An 18,180-nucleotide genomic window follows, 5' to 3' on the forward strand; every position below is an offset into this window, starting at 1 on the left:
ATTGAGGGCTATCTAAATTTCACCCAGAAGAGAAATTCTTCCACATAATGCCAAAGCAGATAAAAGCATACAACAATCATGAATAGGCAGGGAGAATTCCTCCCCACAGACCATCCCTAGAATCCCACGGTTCATTATACAGGCTATCAATGGCCTTTATCTGGTTTTATATCATAGCTCCAGCCCTTACAGACACAGTAAACAGACCTGAAAATAAGGAGGCCTTTGCTAAACAAATGAAATGAAAATAAAAGGTTTTGGTAGGAAAGCAGTTAAAGAATATGAATAAAGTCTATTGATATTTAACAGACATATTGATTGAACCATATGAAATCAGATATTTGTTTTGACCTACAAAACAGCAATTTCATATGGTTCAAACTGTTACTACAAATAGAATTATATACACATAATATATAGAAGGTAAATTGACAGAAAGGGAATTGGAAAACACAATTACCAACAACTATGATTTGAACTCAAACGACATGGGTTTTCAAATTTAAATGTTTACAGAATTAGTCTGGTTTGCCAACATCGATGTTTTGCACCACAAAATTTAATTTCTTTAGAGTAAAAAGTACAAGCAGAAATTTTTATTGTTTCCGAATTCAGAATAAGAAATTTAACGTACTTTAAAACTAAGGTCCAAAACCACAAACCTTCAATAAAATGCCTTGGTTCCCCCTAAATCTCTTAATTAGACCTACAACTTAGTAGAATGCATGAATTTGACATAACTATATTCAGTAATAGCAGCTCCACATTTTCTGCTGAAGATGATGATAGAAAGCCGTTTTTCAGAATTTGATTAACCTCTGAAAAAAACTTTAGATATTTTTCTTATGATATAAATTGATAAGGCAAAGTGGGAGACCAACAAGAAATAGAGTGCAAAGGGGCTTCCCTGGTGGCACAGTGGTTGAGAGTCCGCCTGCCGATGCAGGGCACACGGGTTCGTGCCCCTGTCCGGGAAGATCCCACATGCCGCGGAGGGGCTAGGCCCGTGAGCCATGGCCGCTGAGCCTGCGCGGCCGGAGCCTGTGCTCCGCAACAGGAGAGGCCACAACAGTGAGAGGCCCGCGTACCAGGGGGGTGGGGGGGAAGAAATAGAGTGCAAGGATCAAGATGCTTTTTCCCAAGAATACGGGACACTCTAATTAAATATAATTCATAAACCATTTTATTAATTTCAACATCATATGTGTTGAAATTGTTTATTTTATTTTTTTATAAATTTATTTATTTTATTTATTTATTTTGGCCTGCGTTGGGTCTTCATTGCTGCAAGCGGCTTTCTCTAGTTGCATTGGGCGGGGGCTACTCTTCGCTGCGGCATGCAGGCTTTTCATTGTGGTGGCTTCTCTTGTTGCGGAGCACGGGTTGTAAGTGCGCTGGCTTCAGTACTTGTGGCACGTGGGCTCAGTAGTTGTGGCTCACGGGCTCTAGAGCTAGGCTCAGTAGTTGTGGCTCGCGGGCTTAGCTGCTCCGCGGCACGTGGGATCTTCCCAGACCAGGGTTTGAATCCGTGTCCCCTGCATTGGCAGGCAGATTCTTAGCCACTGTGCCACCAGGGAAGTCCCTAGTTGTTTATTGTAAAAGATAATTTTCCAGTTATAGTAGGTTGAATAAATTATGCAATATCTCATGTGAAGCAATACCATACAGTCATTAAAATGTTGACGAAAACTTAAATATTTTTAAAGATGTTAACAAGCTACTTTATCTCTAAGCAAAACAGGCATAAATGTTTTATTATAATACTGATAAGTAACAAACAAAAGGTTTAATGTAAGACATCCCTAAATTCTGCCACTCTTCCTTAACTGTAAGAGTATTTTCTGACAATATAAAAAATTTCCCTACATATCTATACTCAAAAAAGCTATTAGTCAAAACTAATAAATTTATATTTGACATTTACAAATCATCTTGCTTGTTCTAACCAATTCCTCCTCATTCCTCAACATTCATTTCCTCTATAAAACCTTCCTGGCTACTAAAAAACATATGCATAATTCCAAAACAGACTTTATCATGCTGAGCTGTAATTTAAGGGTCTCTCCCCCACTAGAACTGTGCTTAACTCATTTCTTAGCCCCAACCCCATTCCCAGGAAAGTGCCTTGCAAGGCAGGCTTTCATTACAAGTCGAATATTTACTTTTTAGATGAAACAAAAGGATAAAACATACATTTGCCCACTGTTCTTCACTATATTCAGTTTCCTATACATGCCAAACACTGAACTTTATTCACAATAAAGAAGAAAACAATTCACTTTAAGACTGAAAGACAATATATCATGCACTCTGCATACCTCAGAGTTAAGAGTTGTAGCCATTTTAGGGGTGGGATAGAGAGGGTGGAAGGGAGGGAGAAGCAAGAGGAAAGAGATATGGGGATATATGTATAGCTGAATCACTTTGTTATAAAGCAGAAACTAACACACCATTGTAAAGCAATTATACTCCAATAAAGATGTTAAAAAAAAAAACACAAAGAGCTGTAGCTATTTTTACAAGATAATCCTCTCAATTTAATGCAGTAAATATTGCAAATACTTTCAAACTTTGGTAAGTGTGCTAATAAAGCTTTATTAAACAATTCAAAATAAAAATTTCAGCTTATCTCTAAATTTTAAGCCAAATACAAAAGCCAAGAAAACTTAATGTGCACCCCTAATATTAACTGTTAGAAAAATGCATTCACTGTTAATGTTTTAATATGTTGAGTAATCAAACACTAGAATCGAGGTAGTTCTGTCACTAACTAGCATTAGTACAGCAACCACAGAAGCCCTCTCTAGGACTCATTCCTTATCTACAAAATGACAGGAGTTGGCAAATGATCTCCAAAATCTTAAAAAAGCCTACTGATGATGACTGTAATACTTTAATTAAATAAACAACAGATTGTTGGCATTCACATATTTCCCATTTCTTAAGCCACCATCAAAGCCTGTGATATGTGGTTATTGCTAATGGGAATGAATAATTATCACTTCCTCATAAGAATTAAATGAGCTAATATTTATAGGAGACCTGCATAGAAATCAGAGCTCCAAGTTAATGTAAAGGAGTACACCTAGCCCACTGCCCAGCATTCTTACCTCAAATAGTGGTTTGCAGGAATTTCTCTTAGATTTGTGAACGCCAGAGGTTCTACAGTCCTTTTTTTTTTTTTTTTAACTTAGCTACTTGGCCAATTCTCTTATTAAATGATTCATTTTCTTTATGATTTGAAAAAATTTTTAGTGACTATCAAGAGAACTATGATGACCATAACTACTTCTGACAGTAATGATTGAGAAACTATTAAAGTCAAGAATAAGTACTCAATAAATGTTAGCTGAAATCAAATTAAAAAAATAGTTTTAAAGAACTAATGTCTCAGTTAAAGTTACTACTTACACTACAATGAATTTTACCGAAGCTTTCTTATCTGTCCCTCCTGACTGGAATATATATTTCGTTGGCAATTCTAATTGCAGTTATCCAGATTCTTTTCAAATTCATTTTTGGCTTAAAAATTGGACTAGGAAGGGCTTCCCTGGTGGCGCAGTGGTTGAGAGTCTGCCTGCCAATGTGGGGGACACGGGTTCGTGCCCCAGTCCGGGAAGATCCCACATGCCGCGGAGCGGCTGGGTCCGTGAGCCATGGCTGCTGGGCCTGCGCGTCCGGGGCCTGTGCTCCTCAATGGGAGAGGCCGCAGCGGTGAGAGGCCCGCGTACCGCAAAAAAAAAAAAAAAAAAAAGAAAAATGGCCATAGCCTTAGCAGTGCCTTATCTGTGACATTAACTGATGGCAGTCTACTATCATATATTTATAATATGGAGCTTGTTGAAGTTCCTACTTCCTAAGTAATTTCTACTGTTGGAGAAAAGTCTCCCTTTCTCTAACCAATGTCCCTTAGTATTTCCATCTCATCTCTTCTTCACAATCCAAACCTCTCTACTTCCAAGAATTTATTGCAAAGATTCATCATTATCATCTAGCACTTCTATTTTTTTCCCTAAAGGATCTTTATAATAAATATCTAGCTAGATAGATAGATAATTAGTTCATGGTCTGTCAGAAGTTACATGGGGAGATAACTTTTACAAATTCTTCTAGCAGTAAAAACCTTTACTAGAGTGTGCTGAATGTCTGGGAGGGAAGGCAAAATACTCTACAAGACCACATTCTTCTTTGCAACTCAGGGAGGGAACAAAGTTCTAGTTGCAAGCAATAGGTAATCCAAGTGAAAAGAAAAGGAGCAAGCCAATCCTGAGAGCCCTCAGGAAAAGAAATGGGCTGTGAGACAGGCTTGGAACAAATGTGACACACTACATGCTTAAGCTGATAAGAAATTCCAATTCACCACAGGTCCTCGTCCCCAGTTCTCTAATTGCTCCACACTTCATCAGTGTTACTAGTTCAACCCCAGGCCTAAGGGAAATTAATGCTTTGGCGTGAAGGAGTGCCAGTTAAGGTAAAAGGAATATGACAGAATCCTTATTGTGACTTACTGCAGCAGTGTCAGATGTATTTAGCATCTGAGTTAGAAATGCCAATCATTAGCGCTACACATGACAGTAATAATTAATTTCTCTAATACCATGAGATGTGATACTAGGTAGTAACTAAGTTGGGAAGGATTTTCTAGAAATATAATCACTAATTATAATATTACTTCTATAGGAAAATGTTTTTGAAATTCAATCCTTTCGTAAGTTAAAACTTATCAAAGATAAACAGTAAGATTGGCACAACAGTATAGTGGCCAAACAGCCTGATTTAGAAGTCAAATTCCACCACCAATAGATGTGATTTTGGATGAATTACTCTAATGTCGCTGTGCTTCCATTTCCACATCTGTAAAACAGAGGTTAAAAAAAAAAGGAGGTAAAATACAGAGATTAAAAAACAAAATAGTAGGAAGTTAAAAAAAAAAACCCAAGACTGAATAACTTTATAAGTATTTAGTTAATATAAGTAGAGTAGATAAATATTAACTTTAAATAAATGCAGCTATTATTGCTATTGAGGAAAAGTAACACTCAATTTCTTATCTACCTGACATATTTCCACTTACCCTTAAAGACCTAGTCCTTTGTGAAATCCTTCTTAAACTCCATACAAATTGAATATTCCCTCCTTTGTTCCCTCAATGTACATTTAACTAAAAGTACATCAATAATATTCACAAAATCACACATCCAGAATCACAGAACCTTGAAACAAACTATGCAGGTCATCTAGTTCTGGTTCAAGCAGACTTTCAATACCATATATTTATTGTATTCTTCCCAAAGTCATTTTTAAAGATACGCATGTTTAAGCAGTCGGTTTTTGTAACATCTTACAATTTTTAAAAAATAAATAAAACACTATAGTCAGACATTAAAATCCTGAGCTTCAACATCAAAGTATCAAAGGTGAAATTATTTCAGGTTTTCCTAAATCTTTGTTTATGGTCAAAACACAAAAGATATTTAATTTACTTTAACAAAAGAATTACTAAGTCTGTTTAATGTAAGTAAAGATACAATGTAAAATCAGAATACTTTGAGTGAATAAGTTATATTCTCCCAAGATCTGTAATAACTTAAAAGACTAAAAATATGTGGCATAAAAAATGTAATCTATTCAGTAAAATATAATATCATCTACTAATATACGATTTTAAAACACACATTTCTATTATTTTTCTGTTCACTGCATGGAAAGATGATAATACATGGCTTTATTGAAAGATTCCCACTATAGTTAAAGAAACTATGAGCTTTGTGCCTGACACTATAACACTTTTTTAGGGTGCAGTTCATAAACACATATTCAAAGATACCAGGTATACAGGCTGAATACATATATGAACTCAAATCTATTTCAATGTCACCTCCTCATTGTGGCTTTCCCTGAATGCCCTATCTAAAATAACCACCCCAATCATTTCCTTAACTCTGTTCTACCTTTCCTTATTGTATTCACCGTGACTAAAAAATATTATGTCTCATTTGATTATTGTCAGACTTTCTCAATAAAACATAAGGTCCATAAAGACAGGAAAGTCTCTGTTTTATAAACAGTTATATTTCTGTTGCCAAGAACAGTACATGACATACAGATACTGCTTAACAGACAATGAATGAATGATTGAACAAATACTTTTCAAGTAAGAGCATGATTTTTAAGTGTTTGGTGAAACAAAAGACATAATCATTTCAGTTAAAAACAAGAGAATGTTCATCTCACCAGGACTTTAAAAAAATTTTTTTTTTCTGTAACTCAAGGGTAGGTGGTACAGAAAGAGTAGGAGGGCAGTGTACAAAACGGGTTTATTTCTTCAAAGTTCCTTTGGGGCAAGTTGGTGTTCATTCTTGACTTAGTAACATGGGAAAGCCATGGCACAATAGTAAGAAAATAATAAATTCTCTCTTAAAAAATGAACACTTTAGAATATGTTCTGATTTTCTAAAATCAACTGTATTTGCTTTAAGCTTCTATCCCAGAGCAAACAAACGAATTAATTATCTAAAAAGTGGACAGAGCCCAAAGTATAAACCAGTCTTAAGAATCAACCTTGGGGCTTCCCTGGTGGCACAGTGGTTGAGAGTCTGCCTGCTGATGCAGAGGACGCGGGTTCGTGCCCTGGTCCGGGAAGATCCCATATGCCACGGAGCGGCTGGGCCCGTGAACCATGGCCGCTGAGCCTGCGCGTCCGGAGCCTGTGCTCCGCAACGGGAGAGGCCACAACAGTGAGAGGCCTGCGTACCACAAAAAAAAAAAAAAAAAAAAAAAAAAAGAATCAACCTTGAATCAACCAAATGCTAACCAAGAGAACAGTCTCTACGATTATTTGAACTAAGCCTCTTTTGGAAAGAATTAGTAAAGAAGTGGAAGAAAAGTCAGAGAACTGAGAAGAGGCCCAAATCTCCGCCACTATGTGGCAAACTGATGAAACTTGACCAGAATCCATCCTTCAAACTGCACATTCTGGGCCATAAAACATTTAACAAATTAAAAGGATAGAAAACATACATTGTCTGCCCTCAGATCACAATGGGATTAAACTAGAAATCAGTAACAGAAAATAATTGGAATATCCCAAAATACATGGAGACTAAATAACACAGGGGTCACAGAGGAAATCTCAAGAGAAATTAAAAACATTAATTTCTATGAACTAAATGAAAATGAAAACACAACTAATCAAATTTTATGGGATACAGCAAAAGCAGTGATTAGAGGGAAATTTACAGCATTGAATGCATATATTAGAAGAGATCTTAAATCAATCACCTAAGGCTCCACCTTACAAAACAAGAAAAAGAGCAAACTAAATCCAAAGTAAGCAAAAGCAAAGAAATAATGTGAATTATTTTTAATGAAATTGAAAAGAGGAAACCAACAGAGAAAAATCAATAAAACCAAAAGCTGGTTCTTTGAAAAGATCAATAAAATCAATAAGCCTCTAGACAAGCCAAGTAAGAAAAAAAGAGAGGACACAAATTACTAATATCAGAAATGACAGAGGAGATATCACTACAGATCCATGGACATTAAAAGGATAATAAAGAAGCACTATGAACAAGTTTATGCCCACAGATTTTATAACCTGGATGAAATTAACCAATTTCTGAAAAATACAATTTGCCAAAACTGACACAAGAAATAGACAATCTGAATAGGCCTATATCTACTAAAGAAATTGAGCCAATAATTAGTAACCTTCCAAAACAAAAAGCACCAGGCCCAGTAGGGTGGACTGGTGAATTCTACCAAACATTTAAGGAAGAAATTATACCAAGTCTCTACAATCTCTTTCAGAGGACAGAAGCAGAGGGAATACTTCCTAACTCATTCTATGAGGACAGCATTACCCTACTACCAAAACCAGGCAAAGGCATTACAAGAAAAACAAAAACTACAGACCAGTATCTGTCATGAACATAGATGCAAAAAGCCTAAACAAAATACCAGCAAATCAAATTCAACAGAATTATACACCACAACAAACTGGAATTTATTCCAGGTATTTGAGGCTAGTTCAACACTCAAAAATCAATTAAAGTAATCCACCACATCAACAAACCACACATCTGATTATCACTCAGCACAAAAACCTCAATATCTCCATCAAAGTTTCTAATGTCTGCATTAGAGTTCCTTCAAAGTGCTTTAAGGACCACGAGTTTCAGTCTTAACTGTAAAACTCATTAAAAATTAAATTCTCAGACTCCACCCCCCAATAATGGAGACCAGATAAGCATTTTTATCAAGCATCACAGGTGAATCCTATGTGAACTTAAGCTGAGAACTAGTGTCCTAATACACTTTTCAAAACTCAGTTGAAGTCACCTATTACATGACTCCCCCCCATTAGAATTAATTTCTTTTCTCTGTACTATTCTTTGAACACATTACATGTATTTCTCTTGTAACTTATACCACATTATCTCTTCCCAACAGCCCTCCCCATTCCCCAAAAAGAAAACTTTCTCATTAACTCTGATTAAGGCAGAGGTTCACAACCTTTTTTTCACAACTAACACACCACAGCACAATCCCACAGTAAAAGTTACTAGAGGATATTACATAGATAAAATAAGCCATGCGATTCCTACAATTCCAGGACTTAGCTCTAATCTACTTTTCTCCCACAAATCAGCCTAAATGGTGTAAAGATCTATTTGATTAAAGTTGGTCTATAACTTTCAAAAAGATAATAGCTTTATTCCTTTAGTAAATTTTCTATGGACTATCCATTCTCACAACATGAAAGCAAAAAAATTAAGAGTGAATACTCAGTATTCTTGGTCTGGATCATGAGTTTATATCGACTAAAACAAAAATAAAATCAAGGTGTAAAATAAAAAAGACTTTGCTTTCCATTCCATAATTGTATTTAAAACAGTAGTAAATTACTTGACCAAACATATTGACAAAGATTCCAAGTATTACCAACCTGATATATTAAAAAATGAAAAGGTGAATGATTTAAAAAAAAAAGAAAATCAAACTTGAGGATAGGGGGACAGGACAGTGGAAATCAGACTAAATTTTACTTAATCAGAAACTTTCTGAAAATTCTGAAAAAAAGTCCTGGGTGAAGTCACAAAATCATAAATATTAGAGTTAAAAGGTGTTTTAATTCCTATCAAGTTCCACTTCTCTTATCTAGAAGGAAATTGGAATTCTTATCTATGTTGAGTGATTTTGCCCAATTCATATAATAATGGGCAGAATCTGGGTTTTCTGACTTCTGTGCCCTTTTCATTATATCATTAGGACCAAGCAGTGCACAAGACCTCAATTCAACTAAGCTGAATCCTAAACAAATTCAACCCTTGTTCACTTCATATAATAGTTAAACCCTTTCCTTTGAAGGATTCCAGGCAATGACCACACTTGCATATACAGACATTATCAATTTCATAGTTGGGGAAGGTAAAGCTGCAAGCTTAGTAATTAACTCAGAACTATAAGCAATAACAAAATGGAGAGTAAACTATCTGGCTCCTGGTGACATTCTCCAGGTGACATTCTCTTAAGTGGCATTTTGATAAACATCATGAGTTTACCTTAGCTTAAAACAAAACTACCTTTTTTTGAGCTGGCAGGGGGAGAGAGGTTCTACTTCTATTACTACAGAATACTGACAACAAGTTCACATTCAGCTTCTTTGTGACAATTGTAAATTTAAAGTTTTTAATTACACCCTATCTTCAACTTTTCAGACCAAGATATCAAATACTAAGCTGAAATTTAAGAACTGGAGATTTGGGTTATAGTCCAGACTGTGCCAAACTATCACTACTTTAGGTAAATCACTGCCTATTTCTAGACGTCAGATCCTTCCCTCTATTAAATTGGGGTTGGGGGGGGGGGGGGAGGTGGTTACGGTAGTTATTATCTTCGGTGCCTTCCAGTTCTACTGTTCCTTATCTTTGTCTAATTTCATTGATACAAAAGGAGGAAAAAAAAAACTGTTAATGATTACAAATTGTACCATTCACTGAGGTTTAAAGAAACACACACACATACACACACACCGGTGCCCAAAAGAGTCAGAGGTTAGCTGGTAGAGAGCACCAGGAACCACATTATTTTGAAATTCTTTTGTTTCACAGTCAGTTAAGTTTCTATAAATCATTCAAAAGTCAATCACCATACACAGCAGCTGAACAATGTCAACATTTGATCCTGAAAAAATATGGCAAACTCCAAATTCCAAGACAGAATGTCTTCAGATGAGGATTTGAAATCTTTTATATAGTCAAGTAACTGACAATTTTGAACATTACCAAACCCCTGTGATATTGGGAATCAGCAAAGGTTAAGAAATCCTCCCATTGCCACCCTTCTGTGATCTGTAAATGGCTTACTGCAAAGAACCAACAGTCCCCATAGGACTTAGGTGAGCACCCACCCACCTTGTTTACCTATAACAAGGGCAGACATAGCACCTGCAAATTCCCATTCTTTGCTTCAAAACTGACTAGTTGAACTGCTTGTCCCCATAGAGCAACCGGAACAAAATATTACCCAAATTCCAAGATCTCTTCCCCTAGGTTCCTGAACTTTGGCCCACACTCAGTCTGAAACAGGATATAACCCCCCAACAGTTTTTCCTCAGAACAGGTTTGCGTGGGGGTAAAACTTTCTCTGATTTACAGTCCAATCGTACTACCCTTTCATCTCACTTCCCCACACCCAGTTCTTTCTAGCCTTGTTTCCTCCTGCCCATAAAAGAGAAGCTCTTTTTCCTAATCCTTGAGACTCTAGCAGATCTTATGGTCAGGGCACTCTCCCTACTCCAATAGTTCCGTCGTCCACGCCCTTGCTATTCCTTTCGAATACAGACCCTGCTTATTAAGTCCAGATTTTTTATTTGACACCTTTTCCAACTCCCCAAGGGCTGAGTTTGAAAGACAAACTGACTTTGCCGTTTCTTTACTTTGCCCTTTCTCTAAGTGACAGGTGGTAATCCTTTACAAGAAGGGAATGTACTGTGTCCACCTGGAAAGGCTATAGGCATTTATAAGATCTGAACTTCTTTGCCATTGCCCTACAGCTGAGAGTAAAGGGAGGAGATCATCAACCAGGCAAGGTCAACTCTGGGACCACCTGGCCCACGGCCATACACAGTAAATGGGCCATGAACATTCTGACTACCTATTCCATACTCCTGAACAGATCTCGCGGTTGGGCAGGACAGATGCTGCTTCCTCTAGGGCCCTGGCGCCCCGGGGCAGGTGGTAGGTCCTGTCCTACCGCTCACCCCATTGCTCCCGCCCGCTCCATCCTCAGCTGGGCACCCGACCGGCTCCCTTCACAGGACTGATCTCCCGGCCCCTTCCTCCCGACTGTTGTTATTCCAGCCCTCACAGGAAGACTCACCATGGCGCCAAGGACAGGTCGTGGACCAGACGCCCAGGAGTCGCCGGGGCCGTCCAGGACCTACCCTCACCACTCTACAGCCGGGATCCACTCGACACCGCGAGAGAGAAGATCTTCCGGCTCTGCCGGAAGTTCAGCCTGAGCGGGACAGGAAGTCCCTCCCCTCTGCTGAACGCCGGCGACCCCACGCCACGCAGAGGTGAGGATACGCAGGACGTCCTTCATTGCCACTTCCGTGAGCGGTAGGTTAGAGGCTGGGGGAGGTGCTGACCTTGAGAGCGCACGCGGGAGGCGCAGGCGCAGCACAGGTAGGAAGGTGGGCGGGAGGCGCGCCACTGTCGCGCCTGTGAGGATCCAGAGGTGGGTTGGGTTGTGTTGGCAAGAGCGCACCCTCTCTCTACAAGGTGATAGAGATAAAGGTTGGTTCATGAGGTGGGAGCCGACTCAAGATCCAACGGATTTCTTACGGGAGAAAACCACAGTTAAGCCCCGCTCTTGCTGAGACAACACTGAAATTGCCTCAGCTCAGCCACGCCCTTTCTCTTTTTACCTTCTCGTTTTTCTAGCTGCCTTTTCTTGGAGACTTTCCTTACAGACCTGTCCCTTTGTCGTCTCTGCTCCCTGCTTTAGTGGCTCTTCCAGCTCTATCCTTCCTCAGGGCAGTGGAATTTGTTCGTGAGAAGTTTCTTCATTACAGGTACCAGCTAAAGCCAGAAGGACATCTACCAAGAGCAGAGAAACCGGCAAGAGAATTCTGCCTATTTAATACATTCCAGTATGGACGGTTTCCATTTAGATTAAAAAGTATATGTCATCAGATAGAAAAAAGTCAAAACTCCCGTATACCTTCTAATGTGCTGTTTTGTTTTGTTTTTTCCAAAAGACAACTCCCATATACCCTCAAAATGTTGTGTTGTTTTCTGTACCTATAAACCCTCTCTTTTATTTGGTTATACATAGTACTAATGGCAGGCTTGAAGTGCATATACAGAGTACCTTTAACCCAGAAATTCATCTCACAATTTAGGGATCCTTGCTTAAGTCTCAACTGTATCTGCAATTTCATCTGTGGGATCTCTTTTTGCCTTAGGGTCTAGTTTTGTCGTAAAGCTGGAATTGGAATGGGAAACTAGGAAGCTTCAGAAGAACTTAAGAAAATTGGGTTGGCACGGATGGTTAGAGATGTTAAGTTTCACCTTCCTTACCAAAGTACCTGAAGAGCACAGATACCCAAGCTATAAATGGTCGAAAGATCCTGAGAATCAGAGTTCCCAGCCATCTAAAAGAAGCATGCGTAGGGCAGTTACTCTATATTAGTTTTCACTTTAAATTTTATTGGGAGATGCATAGTGTGACAGTTAAAAAAAGATGTAAGAATCATAAGTACTAACATTGGAAACAGCTGGAGGTGGAGTGGGGCTGGGAAATATTTTGTGAAACAGATCCTGCTGAGGTTGAATCCAGAACTTCGCTGAGGGCTCCTTCCACTTCTGCTGTATGGAAGAAGGTTGGAAATTGACAAGCCCCAGGGCACTGCAGATGGTAACTGGGAGAGAGGAATTGCGGAGTCTGTCAGCAGGTGTGTCTGTGGAAAGCAGCTGCGATCCTTGAGGAAGAAAAAGTGGAGAAAAAGTGGCTATAAGTCTGTCAGTGACAACACATCCTGCTAAGTCTTACTCTCCTTTCTGACACTGTGGGTCTTACATCTGCCCTAGACCTGGCAGCCTCATTGAGGTTCACAAAGCATCTCCTATGTGGCAGTAAGACTGAAATTATTAGGTTGGAATCCATTCCTGCCAGAGTAAACGAAAGGAAATCACAGTGTTTATTATCTGCTGATCATTTTAAATAGATCATGGGGTTCTATGTTCCTTATTTGGTATATGGCAAGTTGATAAATAACTCTTGGTTAATATCCTTTAATGTTTCTGTTACAGTGTGAAAAATCTGTTATAAGTAATTTTTTTAAGATTAAAATAAATGCATGTTTTAAAGCTGCAACCTCCCAGTCTTTTTTTTAATTCCACAGAGTAATTATAATGTTGTGTAAGGTTACATGCCTTGAAGTAGAGGAATTTACCTATTTCCATTACTTAAAATAGATGAGAGTCTTAGACAAAGGTACAACAAAAGGGGAAACTAATAAAAGGGGGGAAAAGACGTGGATGATGGAGATTAAGAAGAAATTTGGTTGTTTTTGTGAAGGGAGTTAGGAGTCAAATCTTTGATTTAAAAAAATCTTGGTTGCTCACTATTCAGGCTTTGTGATGAGTTGTCCTGAGTGAGAACTGTTCCCTAGTACTTAAGAACACTAACAAATAGTTACCTCGTCCTTCAGGACCTCCACCTATCTGGAACGTTTTCAACCATTAAGACCTATCACTTTTTTTTTTTTTTGACCTATCACTTTTTTGAAGTCTAGCTCCATATTCTTTGCAAAATGTTTTCCAGATTAGCTCCCCTAATAAATTTCCACTGCTTTTTCTTACTTTAGTAAATATAATAACTTAGGCTTTCTTGTGCAGTGCCTTTGTAATCCCCCCACCTCTGCGCAATATATATTGTTTTCCTAATTAGACATAAATGCCTGGGACCTTCTTGTGTTGCCCACCCTCTTCCCCTTGAGAAATACCATTTAAAGGAATGTTGTGGACAAAAATCACTTCAGTTAAACTGCCCTTAAAATAATTTATGGACAAAAATGTTAGCCGTAGGAATACTTATCATCATAAAAAATTAGGAAAAATCTTTAACAATTAGAGATTGGTCAAATTCTATCATATATACTTAGTGGAATATTATCTAGCTATTTTTTAAAAGCCATTAAACTGGTCTTTCTAATGGAAAATGTGACCAGTATGATTGCTTTGACGTGAAAAAACTAAGTATAGAACAAAGAGTAAAAAAGGAAGTAACAAAAATATATCAATCATCGTTACTGGAATTACCACTCTAAAACAACTTTTCTGTAAGGGGGTAATTTTTTATTTTATTTCTTTTTACTTAGGAGTAGATGAAAGGAGCTTTTTTTCCCCCCAAAAAATTATGCTTTGTAACATCCACCTATATTACTCTCACCTTTCTAATTTGGGAAAGGCATACAAACACGCATGTTCTTCAGAAGTGTATTGCAACTTTTTGATAGTTCAGTAGCCTCCCTCTGAAACTTCTCTATTGTTATTATAGTTATATCTAGGACTGTACTACATATCTGACTGGTGGAAAAACTCCTGCAAATTTTACACAAATTATACAGTGCACATTTTCAAGGATTACTAACGTACATAAATGAGATCTTGATATCATTTGATACCTTTTGGTATCAGGAAGGTCTTTAAACAGCCACCACCGAGAGCAATAAAACCGTTAGAAAAGTTTAAAACCTAAGTTAGCTTTATTCATTCTTTAAGTATTTGAGTATCTACTCTGTCCTAGTCACTGTTCTATACTTGGGGAAACTGTGATAAATAGAGCAGGCATGGTCCCTACTACATTTTAGTGGTAACAGACCATAAATAAATAAACAAGAAAAATATAAGTTAGTAATAGCGCTAGGCAGAGAATTAACGTAGATGAATATTTTAGATTAGGTCACTAAGGAAAACTTCTAAAAGAGTGTTTTTATTTAAACTGCTATTTGACAGGAGAATCCAGCTTTGCAGAAATTGGGGAAACCGTTGCTTGCAGAGGGGACAAAAATGCAAAACCCTGAGGCATGAACTATCTTGGAATATTTTGGGAACGAAAAAAAGGCCTGCCTTGTTGGAGCATAGTGACTACAAGAAGAGGAAGTTTGGGGGTAGGAAAGAGCTAAATTATGGTTGCATTGAAAGCCAGGAAAGGGTTTAGATTTTATTCTAAGTGTTGTGGAAAAAGCATCTTAACCTGAGGAGTTATATGCAAGAATATATTTTTAAAATCTACTTTAATGATATTTTTGTAATTGAAATGTTTAGTTGACTCACATGTAACACAATTACTAATATACATGGACATAAATCTATCATATTACAGTAAGTCCCCTACATACAAACCTTCAAGTTGTGAACTTTCAAAGATGCGACCATGCATTCACATGTCCAGTCACATGTTAGTTCACGTGTCTGGCTTACATTGTCATGTGTGTGCATCCTCTACAAGTGGTTGTGCTTTTGTGTACTTTACTGTACAGTACTATATAGCTACCCAGACATCGCTGGATTGTTTTTTCAAGAGAAAAAACGATAGAATTGAATCTAGCAATGAACCAGAACTGTGCCATCAACGTCAGGCATGAGTGAAATTGCAGCTTGCCCTCTGTCTCCTATTGCCAATGATCCTTTAGCTCTACCATCTCCCACCTCTTCTGCCTCCTCCAGTCAGTAACTCTTCTTGCCTGTTCACTCGATGCCAGCCCCTGTATGCCGCTGTTGTACTGTACTACTGTACTTTTCAAGGTACTGTACTGTAAGATTAAAAATCTTTTCTTTATTTTTTGTTTGTTTTTAATGTATTATTTGTGTGAAAAGTATTATAAATCTATTACAGTACAGTAATGTATAGACAATTGTGTTCATTGGGCACCCTGGCTAACTTTATTGGATTTAATGAATAAATTGGACTTAGGAATGGAACGGAACTCGTTCATACGTAGGGGACTTACTGTATTTGCTGTTTGTCCCATCTCTCCTATGTTCAGTTTCTCCTTTTTTGCCTTCTTTTAGATTGATTATTTTTAATCCATTTCTTCTACCCCATAAGCTTGACAGTTATGTATTATTTAGAAATTTATATTATACTCTTCCTGGACAATGTAAGGACCTGAGAACACATCAACTTAATTTACTGCCCCACTGCATGTTATATATATTGTGTTTACTTAATATATACTTCCTAATTCCGTAAGACATTATTATTTTTATACAATTAATGTGTGTTTATATTTACTCAAACATTTACTTCGTCTGTTGTACTTTATGATTCCTTGAGTTTCTAAGCTTCTATCTGGGATCTTATTTCTTCTTCCTGAAGAACATCCTCCAGTATTTCCTTTGTAGATGGCTGCTGGTAACAAATTCAGTTTTTGTATCCTGAAACTACTTATTTTACCTTCATTTTCAAAGAACATTTTTGCTAAATTAGCAGCTATTGTATTTTATCATTCTGAAGATACATTCCATTGCTTTTGGCTTCCATTTTTTTTTTGAGAAAAAATGTTGGTTTTATTTTTGCCCCCTTAATCTGTTTTTTCCTTTGGCTGTTTATAAGATGTCCATAGTAAAATTGAAGCAGTTTTATTATGATGTAACTAAACGTTGTTTTCTTTGGTTTTTTTTTAATTTGTTTTCTTTTTGAGGTTTGTAATGCTTCTTGCATCTGGGATCTCATGTCTTACTCTGTTTTGGAAAGTTCTCAGCTCTTATCAGTTATTGTTTCTGCCCCACTCTCTGCCCTCTCCTCTCCTGGTACGCCACTTAAATGAATATTCAGTCATTTCAGTTTATCCCTTATGTTCCATTTATTTGTCTCTGTATGGTTCATTCTGGATAATTCTTACCTTTCAGTTCACTCTCTTCTCTTTAATAGTCTCTAATCTCCTGTGAAACTTATCTGTTGAAGCATTTATTTCAGTTATGTTTTTGGTTGTTATCAGTTCAAGCATTTCTGTTTGGTTCTGTTTTATAGTTTCCAGTTAGCTATCCAGTTATCTGTCTCATCCTGATCTTTTATCTTTTCAAACATATTAAGCATAACTACTTTAAAACTCGTGTCTAGGGGCTTCCCTGGTGGCGCAGTGGTTGAGAGTCCACCTGCCGATGCAGGGGACGTGGGTTCGTGCCCCGGTCCGGGAAGATCCCACATGCCGTGGAGTGGCTGGGCCCGTGAGCCATGGCCGCTGAGCCTGCGCGTCCGGAGCCTGTGCTCCACATCGGGAGAGGCCACAACTGTGAGAGGCCCGCGTACCGCAAAAGAAAAAAAAGTGTCTAGTAGCTGTGGGGTCTGCTGTTGTCTGAAGCGTCCTTGTTTCTTTGTTGTGTTTGTTGTTTATCATATTATCTTTTATGAATTTTTTGTTTATATTATATTATTTTTATTTATAAAATTTTTGTTAATTTATGTTATGTTATTTTTGATTGAATGCCAGAACTGGTATATGAAATTATACTTTGAGGTCTAAAATGATGATAGAAAGGATTTATGTCTCCTGGCAGGGGCTCTGGGCACTAGTAATCCAAAATCACCTTAATCTGGTCAGTGGCTGAGATGACTGGAAGTTCTACTTCTAGTTCAAACTTTTTCCTAAGGTATAGACCTTTGAGATCTCAACTTGAAGCCTGTAGAGTTAACAAAGGCAGGCTCTGAACTCCAGTTTTTGTCTTTTTGACTCACTGAGTAAGTCAGATGGTCTGTTCAGCTTCTCAGCTATCTTCTTCTCAGGAATCAGCAGGTAACCCCAGAAAAAAGCTATAGTAAATGCTGGGTTCAACAACTCTGGGTTTTTCTTCTTCTGGATTTTCTACTGCCTCATTGGCTCTCTCTGATGCCTTCAGATGTTTGTTTTATATTTTGTCTAGCTTTTCTAGTTCTCAGAAGAAGGAGCACAGGCATACCTTGGAGGTATTGTGGGTTCAGTTCCAGACCACTGCAAGAAAGCAAATATCACAATGAGTCACATAAATTTTTTTGTTTCCCAGTGATTTAAAAGTTATGTTTACACTGTACTGTATTCTGTTAAGTGTGAAATAGCATTGTCTAAAAAAAAGTACACTCCTTAATTTAAAAATAGTCTATTGCTAAAAAATGCTAACCTTCATCTGA

General features: G+C 37.6%; 1 protein-coding gene across 4 annotated transcripts in view; it reads right to left on the reverse strand.

Moving 5' to 3' along the window:
- TMEM161B (transmembrane protein 161B) overlaps positions 1–11,538 on the reverse strand; it is a 69,417-nt gene extending 57,879 nt beyond the window's left edge. For 3 of the 4 annotated variants that reach the window (XM_029218365.1, XM_029218366.1, XM_029218364.1), the window contains exon 1: positions 11,383–11,465. Coding sequence is in view for 1 of the 4 variants with exons in the window: in XM_029218362.1 (XP_029074195.1) it covers positions 11,383–11,385 (3 nt within the window). In the remaining 3 variants the exon portion in view is untranslated. Of the gene's footprint in view, positions 1–11,382 lie in introns of all 4 variants that reach the window. The other variant, XM_029218362.1, reaches the window with a different exon arrangement.
- Between the last annotated feature and the right edge of the window lie 6,642 nt (positions 11,539–18,180).

Source organism: Monodon monoceros, unplaced genomic scaffold, assembly GCF_005190385.1.
Source record: "Monodon monoceros isolate NGI ecotype Baffin Bay Population unplaced genomic scaffold, NGI_Narwhal_1 Super_Scaffold_12, whole genome shotgun sequence".
In the NCBI taxonomy this organism is placed as follows: Eukaryota; Metazoa; Chordata; class Mammalia; order Artiodactyla; family Monodontidae; genus Monodon; species Monodon monoceros.